Raw genomic sequence first — 11,766 nt, 5'->3', positions numbered from 1 at the left:
CAAATACAGGGGGGTTTTTTTGGTCTCTTTTTTTAGCGCCGCACCCGCAGCACATGGAGGTTCCCAGGCTAGGAGTCTAATCAGCTGCAGCCGCCAGCCTCCACCACAGCCACAGCAACGTCGCATCTGAGCTGTATCTGTGACCTACACCACAGCTCATGGCAATGCCAGATCCTTAACCCACTGAGCAAGGCCAGGGATCGAACCCGCAACCTCATGGTTCCTAGTCGGATTTGTTAGCCACTGAGCCGTGACAAACTCCCGAATACAGGTTTTAATGAATCTAAATCTGTGGCCTTAATATTAAAAAAAAACCTGAGGCAAAACCATGTACAAAGACTGCGAATCACGTCCAGGACTTGGGGTGGGGGGGACGGTGCCAGTGCCCCCACTCTGCACAGACTCCCTGGAGAAGAAGCTCTGGCCGTCTCGTCAGCAGGGTGCTGTGGGTCAGGCAGAAGCTCTTAGTTGGCAGATCTTCTCTCTTGAAAATTACCGGTCTGGAAGTTTCTGCAATCCTGCATGGGGGTCTCTGGCTGGCATGGCCCCCCCGTGTTTCAAGGACTGGCTATGTCCCTTCCAGTGACAGATGCAGGTCTAAGGGTCCACGCAGGGGCCTGGGGGCTGCCACTGCCGTTAGGTCTTGGCCTCCTGGATTTGGAGAACAGTCTTCTCTTGTGTGTCTCTCGAAAGTGAGTCTCGAGGCCGTAAATCACGAAGGTTTCCGCTGCTCATTAAATGGAGAGAAGGCATGAATGCAGTTGCCAATCAAAACACATCATTTCCACACAACCTCATGATTGTGGGCATTTATTCACTTGGAGTCTGTATTAGAACATGCCCCTGGCTCTCGTTCCAGGTAAACCCAGGAGTTCCCATTGTAGCGCAGCAGAAACGAATCCAACTAGGAACTGTGAGGTTGCAAGTTCAATCCCTGGCCTCTCTCAGTGGGTTAAGGATCTGGCGTTGCTGTGGCTGTGATGTAGGCCGGCAGCTGTAGCTCTGATTTGACCCCTGGACCAGGAACCTCCATATGCCGTGGGTGCGGGCTTAAAAAAGACACAAAACGGGAGTTCCTGCTGTGGCACAGTGGTTAACGAATCCAACTAGGAACCATGAGGTTGCAGGTTCCATCCCTGGCCTTGCTCAGTGGGTAAAGGATCCAGCGTTGCCATGAGCTGTGGTGTAGGTTGCAGATGCAGGTCAGATCCCGTGTTGCGGTGGCTGTGGTGTAGGCCGGTGCTACAGCTCCGATGAGACCCCTAGCCTGGGAACCTCCATATGCCATGGGAGCAGCCCTAGAAAGGGCAAAAAGACCAAAAAAAAACCAAATCAAGTAAACCCAGCTTGCTCCATCCTGCGTCGCCGAGCCGCCTCTCTCTGTCCCTCCTGGTTAAACACTTGTTTGGGGCAGACTTCGTAGTGAGCCGGCCGCTTTGCCACACTGTGGGGCGCTGAGGTCTGGAAGGCAGCGTGGCCGCAGGGCCCAGCAAGTGCCTCCGCCCTTTACCAAGAGGTTGCAGATGGCTCCTCAGCAAGTCTTGTCTGAAAATGGGGAAAAACATCAACTGACAAGGTGACGGTGAAGATGAAATAAGATCAAATGTACCCTCAAAAAGTAAACCTACAATTACCATGTGAGCCAGACTCGACTCCTGGGTATAGACCCAAATATATATATTTGCCTTTTTAGGGCCACACCTATGGCACATGGAGGTTCCCAGGCTAGGGGTCGCATCGGAGCTGTAGCTGCCAGCCTACACCACAGCCACAGCAACACCAGATCCTTAACCCACTGAGTGAGGCCAGGGATCGACCCGTGTCCTCATGGATGCTACTCAGATTCGTTTCCGCTGAGCCATGATGGGAACTGCTAGACTCAAATACATTAAAAATATGTGCATGGGTGGAGTTCCCGTTGTGGTTCAGTGGTTAATGAATCCAACTAGGAATGATGAGGTTGCGGGTTCGATCCCTGGCCTCAGTCAATGGGTTAAGGATCTGGCGTTCCCATGAGCTGTGGTGTAGGTTGCAGACGTGGCTCAGATCTGGCGTTGCTGTGGCTCTGGTGCAGGCCGGTAGCTGTACCTCTGATTTGACCCCTAGCCTGGGAACCTCCATATGCCGCGGATGCGGCCCTAGAAAAGATCAAGAAATAAATAAATAAATAAAAAATATGTGCCCACGTGTGCTCACGCAGCCTTATTCACGACAGTCTAAAGGTGGAAACCATCTGACGGTCCGTGAGCCTCTGGATGGAGTGACAAAGGGTGATCCAGCCTCACAACGGAGAGCTACTCAGCCATGGAGAGGAGTGCAGGTTTGGCCTGGGCTGCACCGTGGACAAATCTTGAAAACAGCGTGATAAGTGAAGGAAGCCTGTCACAAAAGACCGTGTGTTATGTGACTGTATTTCTTTTTTGGCCACGCCTTTGACATACAGAAGTTCAACCCATGCCACAGCCACAACCTGAGCCATTGCAGGGACAACGCTGGGTGCTTAACCTGCTGAGCCACCCGGGAAGTCCTGTATGACCTCACTTACATGAAGTACCCAGAAGAGGCAAATTCCTAGAGACAGGAGCAGATGAGTGTTGCCAGAGACGGGCGAAGGAGGCATGGGAGGTAATTGCTTAATGGGGGCAGGCTCTCTGGAGTTCCCGTCATAGTGCAGTGGAAACGAATCGGACTAGGAACCACGAGGCTATGGGTTCGATCCCTGGCCTCGCTCCCTGGGTTAAGGATCCAGCATTGCGGTGGCTGTGGTGTAGGGGGGCACTGTAGCTCCGGTTCAACCCCTAGCCTGGGAACCTCCGCATGCTGCAGGTGTGGCCCTAAAAAGCCAAAAAATAAATGGGTGTAGGGTTTCCCGAGATGATAGGAATGTTCTGGAACTAGCGAGGGCGGCGGCTGCACGATGTTGCGCACGCGCCACGCCCACTGAAGAATTAATTTTCTGTTATGTGAATTTCACCTCAATTTTTTCAAAATGTAAAACTTGTAGCCCACTGGCCTAGGCTCGGGATGACTGTGCATTCTCTTTCCAGAGGGCCTGCGAGGAAGAGCCCCCCCGGTGCCCCAGACCCCAACAACGCCGCTCCGATGTGAATTAATCCGCTCTTTCCATTAAAACAGCCACAGTGAGTTCTGGCCTTTAGTGGAAATGCAGGCCTTCAGGCTGCAGATAATTACACGGTGATTTTACCAACAGTCACGCTCATTTGCACTCCCAGCCTGGGCGCCTGCGCAGGGACTCTCTGTCCGGTGTTGCAAATAACGTTAATTACTTGTTTTGGTTGATCGGCAGCCAAACTTAACTGGGGTCCTGTGTTTTCTCAGTGCCTGGCCTGTATCTGTGAGGCGCTTGGCAAGAGCACAGGACAGAGCGGGTGGGGCCCAAAGGGAGGGGAGGTGGACATAGGGCATGTGGCAACCTGCCTCGGGTACGCGGCCTTCCAGAAACACCTACTGCAGAGCAGGCGGCGTTCCCCTGGGCAGGGGCCGTGGGGGGTGGTGCCACAGCTCTCCCAAACCTGGTAGCAGTTGCCCAGCAGGGGTGGGGTGGGTCCTATGACCCCAGAGCCCTGCCTCGCTCTGTCAGCATCTGGCCCAGGAATGGGGTCCTTGTCACAGGGAGGTGGTGCTCATGGAGAAGGTCCCCAGGAGAGACCTGCCGAACAGGGACCCCACCCCTGGGACTCTGGCTGCTGCAGAGGCCCCTCCAGGAGTTGGGGGGCTCGGGCGCCCCACTGCTGTTTCTGTGGATGGGGCTGAAGGGCCTCAGGAAGAAGGGGGGGCCTGACCTGCTCGCTTTCCAGGAGGCAGGGAGGAGGGTGATGGCTGTGCTGAGGGGGAGGCGCCCACCTCTGTCACCTGGACAGAGCCAGGGGTGGAGCCCACGGACACCGAGCAGACAGGTGGCCCCGGCTGTCCTGCCTTGAGGAGAAATCAGGAGGCCCCGAGGTTCCCAGCCCATCCCACACGGACCCGCACCGCTGCAGCCTCTGCATCGCGCAGGTTCGCGGACCCTGAATTGGGGCCTTTTTCCACAGGTCCCCTAAGTGGCCCCCAGGAGGCTGCAGCAGGCCCACATGGCTTCCCTCAGGGCCCAGTGTTGATTCTGAGACAGTGTGTGCCTCCTTGACACTTTTCCCATCCTGCAGCCCCGCTTTCCAGTCCAGGCCTCACCTCCTGATGCCAGCTTCGCGCTCCAGCCCCAGGATTGCCCGCAGGGCGAGGCGCTGGCGGACGTCCCAGGGTGCCTCCAGCTGGGAACCCGCGTGTTTTAATTGGTTTGATTGAGGACCTCAGCCCTCCAGCTGGGTTTCCGGCATGGTGGTTGAACAGATTGTAATTTTTGAAATTGAAATCAAGTAATAACACTAGCAGCAGCACCAAGGGAAGCGTCTCCTGGAAAAGCACAGTTAACTACTGATTGCGGGGGGCCCTGGGCTCAGGGGTGCGGCCAGGCAGGCGTGACCTCTGGCACAGGTGCTGGGCCCCAGCAGCCTCCACCGGTGCCTGGACTCTGGGTGGGCTACACCGGCCAGTTCTGCCCAACACAGGCCTCCTCCCCGTCTTTGCTCTCCTGGGAGGGGCTGGCCTAGATTCTGAGGGGGGCCCCAAGGCCTGTGCTCCCCCCACCCCAGTCCTTTCTCTTTCCTGGGCATCGGCGGGGACAGGGCAGTGACAAGATGTGCCTCTCACAAGTGTGTGGTCGGGCTGAAGGGCACCCGGGAAGAGATCCCCTGAAACCTGATTCCGCCCGCGGAACCTCACTCTCCTTGTAATGAGACGTTCAACTGCAAAGAGCTGCGGGCAGGAAAACTATCATTTCAAAGCACCATGAACCCTGGAGTTCCCGTCGTGGCTCAGCAGAAAACCATCCGACTAGGAACCATGAGGTTGCGGGTTCGATCCCTGGCCTTGCTCAGTGGGTTAAGGACCTGGCGTTGCCATGATCTGTGGTGGGTTGCAGACGAGGCTTGGATCTGATGGGGCTGTGGTGTAGGCCGGCAGCTGTAGCTCCGATTGGACCCCTAGACTGGGAACCTCCATATGCCACAGGTGCAGCCCTAAAAAACAAAACAAGCAAAAAACCCATGAACCCATGATATGCAGAGCAAAGCATTAAGGTCACACTTGTGGGAAGTAGGTTGTGTGATTATGGCTTATGATTGAATGGTCCATCAACCGAATTAGAGGCGGCAGAGTTGCATTTGCACAGATCACAGTAGCAGGTTTTAGCAGGGCGGCCCCACCAACCCCAGGACAGCAGCCTGCAGGATTCGGGCCCCCTCTCTGAGGCCACTCAGTCCTCTCAGGCCCATGAGGAGGACACAGTGCAATTTGGGAGTGTTCTTGCGTGTCTCGCTGGTGGCTCCCCCTGAGGGGACATACCTCGGCCACAGGCATCTTTGGGCCTTGCAATATCTCCCTCCTCCACTCTTGGCCCCTGTCGCTCACATGCAGACAGCCCAGCCCCTACCCCACTGTCCCCAGGGCCTGCCCAGGACAGGTATCTGTTCTCTCCTGGTGCAAATAGAGAGAAGGCCATGGGCCGTGGAGCCTGTGGGTGGCTCTGCAGGACATCACCACCAGGAGATGAGATCCAGGCCACTCCGAGATGCAGAGAGCTGACTGACACACAAATGCTGTCCTTGGTCACACAAGCATCCCAGCCTGCGGCCCGGAGGGCCCGGGTCAAGCTAGGCGGCTCAGTGAGCCTGGCCGCTGACCCTGGCTCCTTCCTGGAGTAGCGATAAGTGCACAACATTCTGAATGTCCCACTGGGTCCCTCTTGGTACCCCCCCCCCGCCGTCTCTCGGTACCCCCCCACCCCCGGACAGGAGAGGGCCCAGGGCTTGATTGACAATCGCAAGACAGAGGCTCAGTGGCCCAAGGTGACCTGCCCCCCTGCGCCCCGAGCGCCTGCACCGGCTGCCCCCTCCAACTCCCTCCCCCAGCGCCTCCCAGCCCCCCTCGCTCGGCTCCGGGTTATTAATATCCGGGCCGGGCGCAGGGCCGCCGCGCATTCCCAGCTGGCGGCCAGGCAGGTGGCGCCGACGACAGGGGCCTGGGCGAGAAGCGTGACTCTCCTTGCGGGACCCGCGGGCGGCTCCGCTCCGCCCCGCGCCTGGGCGCCCCCGCGCCCCTCCGCGCGCCGAGCATTTGGAGACGTTTGGCAGTGACGGGACCGTCCTGAGCGCGAACCCCGGGGCGCGGCGCGGGGGCGCACACCGGATGCCCGGGTGACCGAGGTGGGCGCGGGCACTGAGAGGGGCAAGGCCGGTAGGTGCGGGTGGGGGGGCGAGCGCCCTCCCCGGCGGCCCTCCCCGTCCCCGGCAGGATCGTCCGGCCACGGAGCGAGCCCTCCTCGCGCCCCGTGGAGGATGCTTCGGCTCCGGGCGGCGAGCGGTGAGGTGCGCGCCGCTGGCTCGGCTTTGCGTCCCTTCTGGGGCCCCGAGGCGCGGTCCCAGCACTCGCAGGTCCTGCCGCGGCCGCAGACGCGGGGGCGCCCGCGGCGGGGTCGCCTTAGTCCCAGGGGGAGGGCGCTGGAACCCCGACCCGTCGGGGCGGCGGTCGGGAAGGGATCTCCGGCTGGTGCGAAGGACCCCCGCTCCCCTCGCCAGATTGGAAGCCGGGCGGGTCCTGCGGACAGAGGTCCTGAGGCAGCATCCCTGCACCCAGGTTCCCTTCTGCACAGAGGGCTCGGCGGGTGGTCGACCCGAGTTTATCTGCGTTAATGGGAACGCTGGAGAGCCGAGAGAAAAATCCTGGAGCCGGTATTATCCTTGGACGTGGCGAGGTGGGGCGACAGAGGGACCTGTCCTTTCAGTTTATGACCGTGATTTCCACACAGTAAGCTCAGGTCGTAGGTGTGCAGCTCCACGAGTTTTTACACGTGCCTACACCTGTGTAACCACCACCACCACGGGAGGACATAGCGCACGATCCTGCTCTCCAGTGCCACTTACCAATGACACCCCTCCCCTCCGGGTAACCGCTTGTCATAGAAATGTTGCCTGTTCCTGAACCTGGGGTAAATGGAACCACAGTGTGTGCTCCTTGTGTCTCTTTGCTCATCACAGCCTATGTGCGTTCCACGAAGCTGTTGATTCAGGGTACTGCCATCTTTTCATCACCACCAGCTTCTTTATGGAGATGTCAGTTTCTGTAGCTGCACTACCCTTCACTGGACACGTGGGTGGCTTCCAGCTCCTGGCTGCCGTGAACGTTCTCACTCTTGCTTTCGGGGGGCATTTGCTCTCGTCTCTCTCTCCGGTACAAACCAGAGCTGCTGGTTGATAGGACGTGCGCGTGTCCGACTTTACTCATGGTGCCAGGTTGTTTTCCATGGGGGCTGTGCCATTCCAAGGCCCCACCTGCCGTTCAGGAGTCCAGTTCCTGCACGGCCTCCCAGCCCTTAGGAACCACCTTTTTGATTCCAGCTGTCCTGGCGAGGCTGCAGTGGCTCCTGCCCTCCTCGTCCTGGTGACTGCTGGTGTGGAGCATGCGTGCTTCTTGGCCATTGGGTGTCCTCTTTTGAGAATTTACGCTTCAAATCTTGTTTTTTTCCTTCCAAATGAATCGTTCATCCGTATTGATTTGTAGTTCTTTCCTATGTTATAATTACTAGTTCTTTGGCATGTGTCTTCTGATATTCTTTGCCCGGTCCATGGTTTACATTTTTTACTCTCTCAGTGAAGATCTTAAGTTTAGTGAGATCACCTCAATGTTTTATTGATTGATCGGTTGATATTGGGTGTAGTTGGGCTACAACGGCGCACCAATTCCGGCTGCACCGCCAAGTGACCTACACACGTATCTACCCTCTGTTTCTCATGTCCTCCCCATCACGGTCTATCAAGAGAACGAGAGAATGGACACACTTCCCTGTGCTACATAACGGTATTTGTCCGCTTGTTTGTTTGTTTGTCTTTTCAGGGCTGCACCTGTAGCATATGGAGATTCCAAGGCTAGGTCTCACATTGGAGCTCCAGCTGCCAGCCTGCACCAGAACCACAGCAACGCCAGATCCGAGCTGCATCTACAGCCTACACCACAGCTCACAGCAACGCCGGATCCTTAACCCACTGAGCAAGGGCAGGGACCGAACCCGCAACCTCATGGTTCCTAGTCGGATTCGTTAACCACTGCACCACGACGGGAACTCCCGTATTTTCTCATTTGGACTTAAGTCAGCAGATGTTACTTTTGCAATCTGGACAAAACATATTTCTTTTAAACATATGGGAGAAATGCATTGGGAGAAAGGATTCTGGGGTCTGCCCTTTGCAGACCTAGGGGGGAGGGTCTAGGGAGGACTCCACGGCTGACCCCCCCCACCCCCCACCCATGGCGCTGGAAAAGCCCAGTCAACCTGGAGGCCTGCACTGAGGCCCAGGGCCGGGGCGATGGCCAGGTGGTTCTCCAGTCCCCCTGGACAGCCAGGAAAGCAGGCCCAGCGGTGGAGCCCTGAATAGAGAGCCCCAAGGGGGTGTCACCGTTGGTGAGCCCCCGCCCTCCTGGAGAGGGAGGGAGGCTGCCCACATCTTTAATGGGCATCCTCTCCTGCAGGTCGAGCTTGTGGCCGCAGATGCCCCTTCTCCGTCTAAACGAGCAGCAGGACCCCGTCCCAAGCCCGACGTGAGGCGGCAGAAATGGCCCTGAGCCCAGAGCCGACGAGCAGCACCGCGCCCGAGTCGCCTGGCGCCCCCAACGCATCCCTCAACAGCTCGTGGGCCAGCCCCACGGAGCCCAGCTCCCTGGAGGACCTGGTGGCCACGGGCACTCTCGGGGTGCTGCTCTCGGCCATGGGCGTGGTGGGCGTGGCGGGCAACGCGTACACGCTGGCGGTCACCTGCCGCTTCCTGCGCGCCTCGGCCCCCCTGTACGTCTACGTGGTCAACCTGGCGCTGGCGGACCTGCTCTACCTCCTCAGCGTCCCCTTCATCGTGGCCACCTACGTCACCAGGGAGTGGCACTTCGGCGACGTGGGCTGCCGCCTCCTCTTCAGCCTGGACTTCCTGACCATGCACGCCAGCATCTTCACCCTGACCCTCATGAGCAGCGAGCGCTACGCCGCTGTGGCGAGGCCGCTGGACACCGTGCGGCGCTCCAAGCGCTACCGCAAGCTCCTGGCGCTGGGCACGTGGCTGCTGGCGCTGCTGCTGGCGCTGCCCATGATGCTGGCCATCCGGCTGGTCCGCAGCGGCCGCAAGAGCCTCTGCCTGCCGGCCTGGGGCCCGCGCGCCCACCGCGCCTACCTGACGCTGCTCTTCGGGACCAGCATCGTGGGGCCCGGCGTGGTTATCGCGCTCCTGTACGTCCGCCTGGCCCGCGCCTACTGGCTGGCGCAGCGGGCCTCCTTCCCGCAGACGCGGCGGCTGCCCAACCCCAGGGTGCTCTGCCTCATCCTGGGCATCGTGCTGCTCTTCTGGGCCTGCTTCCTGCCCTTCTGGCTGTGGCAGCTGCTGGCCCAGTACCGCGGGGCGCAGCCACTCCCGCCCCGGCCGGCCCGCATCGTCAACTACCTGACCACCTGCCTCACCTACGGCAACAGCTGCGTCAACCCCTTCCTCTACACGCTGCTCACCAGCAACTACCGCGACTACCGCCGGCGCCCGCTCCGCCGCCGCCCGGGTGCCCCCGCCGCCGGCGTGCGCAGCATCCGCGGCATCCCTCAGGAACGCCCCCGCCGCCCGCGCGCCTCGGCCCGCTCGCTGTCCTCCAGCAGCCGGCCGGCCACTGAAACCATCGCGCTGTCCCCCGCAGCGCCTGGGGGGCTCTGCGCCTGAGCATCTCGGGCCGGCGCGTGGGTGGGGGGACCCAGAGCCCAGGTCGCTCGCGGCGCTCCTCCTCCAGACCGCCCCCCTCCTCCGACGCCTTCTAGAAAGCTTCCCCCGCCCCATCTCCGTCGCTCTCTTGGGCTCCCTCTGCCCCGCCCCGCCCATCGCTGAGGACCAGCTTCAGAAGAACCTGGCGGGTGGCGTCTCCACTGCCCTCGGCGGACGTGAGCGCCTGCGGGCTGCCTGCGTAGGACACCTGTCCCGGCCGGGGCCTGGCCCCGCAGCACCCGGCCCCATCCCCGCCCCGCCCCCACGGGGCTCCGTCTCCAGCAGCTTCAGCACCTGGAGCAATAAACCCTGGGCTCTTCCACACTCAGCCGCAGCAGCCAGGGTGGGATGTCGAGGGAGGCGGCCCCCAGGAAGGCCCCCCCGCCACCTGGAGGCGCCTGCCTGGCTGGAGAGGCTGCACATCCAGCCACCCTGACCGGGTAGGCTGGTGTCATCCCGCTGAGCTGGGCCCTGGGGTGTGGGGCCTGAGACCCTGGGGCCAGGCGGGGAGCTACCAGGCCAACCTGCTCAGGGAGGAGGGGCAGCAAGGCGCCGCTCCAGGGCAGGAACAGGTGCCCAGACTGAACCCAGGGGCCAGACTTACGCTCCCCCTGGCAGCTCGCTGCCTCGCCCTCCCCGACATATGGGGGTGGGGGTGGGGTGTGATCACACGACACATGGAGGGGTTCACGCGGTGCCTCTTGGTGCAGCGTGCCACCTGGGGACACCAAGACCACAGGGCCCTGGCCACAGCGAGCCCACCCACCTCTCCCGCCCCCTCCCCCTGCCCCTGCCCCCGACGCCACGTTGTGGCCCCAGATCCCACCCCCAGCTCACCACCAGCCGTGCCCCTCCGAGACGCCTTTCACTGCCCAGCCCCCATTCAGCTGCTCGTGTGATCTTTGCTCTGTTTCTTGGCGGGACGCTGAAGAAGTTACATTTTTGGCCTCACACTTAAGACCTATCCTGGTTAACACCCCCAGGTGGGCCGGGCGAGCTTCTGCTGCCAAGCCTGGGACAGCTGGGGGCCCGGGTCCCCTGGACCCACCAGTCAGGCACAGAGGATCTGTGGAGGCTAGTCTGGCTCAAGATCCACAGTGGTCAGCTCGGCAGGCACAGTGCCCGGCCCTCAGCAAGCTGGACAGAGGGCCCTGGGCTAGGGGTGGCCCAGGTGAGTGTGCATGTGGCTAGAACGGGCCCTAGCAGGTCAGGGCTGCTGTTTTGTTTTTCGTTTTTTTTAAATTTTTTGTCTTTTTGCCATTTCTTGGGCCGCTCCCGCGGCATATGGAGATTCACAGGCTAGGGGTCGAATCAGAGCTGCAGCCACCAGCCTACACCACAGTCACAGCAACATGGGATCTGAGCCATGTCTGCCACCTACATCACAGCTCACGGCAACGCCAGATCCTTACACTGAGCAAGGCCAGGGATTGAACCTGCAACCTCATGGTTCCTAGTTGGATTCGGTAACCACTGAGCCATGACAGGAACTCCCAGGGCTGCTATTTGATGGGGCAGCTTTATTGGGGCAGTTGCATTGTATAAAACCCACCTGCTTAAAGTGCAAGTAATGATTTTCAGTCGAATGACAGAGCTGTGTAACCACCACCACGGTCCAGTCGCAGGCCATCGCCAGGCCTGGAGCGCCACAGAAACTGACCAATAGGACACACATGTAAAGAATAAAAGGCTCACGGCTGCCACTGTGGCACAGTGGGTTAAGGATCCAGCGTTGCTGAAGCTGTGGCATAAGTTGTGGCTGCAGCTTGGATTCATCCTTCCACATGTCTTGGGTGCAGCTGAGCAAATAATAATTAATGATAATAAAAGGCTCCCTGAAGGAGGTGGCTCCACGCCCAAGGGGCTGGCAAGTCTGAGATCTGTGGGAAACTCCAGCTGGAGGTGACGCTGGGGCAGAAGTCCTTCT

The 11,766-nt window shown here is 59.9% G+C and overlaps 1 protein-coding gene across 1 annotated transcript; it reads left to right on the top strand.

The window, feature by feature from the left end:
- The first annotated feature begins 8,585 nt into the window (after nucleotides 1-8,585).
- Nucleotides 8,586-10,555, top strand: UTS2R (urotensin 2 receptor). Its single transcript, XM_047758269.1, has one exon. The coding sequence runs from the start codon at nucleotides 8,664-8,666 to the stop codon at nucleotides 9,798-9,800; it is 1,137 nt and encodes a 378-aa protein (XP_047614225.1). The 5' UTR covers nucleotides 8,586-8,663; the 3' UTR covers nucleotides 9,801-10,555.
- Nucleotides 10,556-11,766: the final 1,211 nt, after the last annotated feature.

Source organism: Phacochoerus africanus, chromosome 14 (assembly GCF_016906955.1).
Source record: "Phacochoerus africanus isolate WHEZ1 chromosome 14, ROS_Pafr_v1, whole genome shotgun sequence".
Lineage (NCBI taxonomy): Eukaryota > Metazoa > Chordata > Mammalia > Artiodactyla > Suidae > Phacochoerus > Phacochoerus africanus.
Note: the sequence above shows the minus strand (reverse complement) of the source record. Positions and strands in the feature narration are given on the sequence as shown.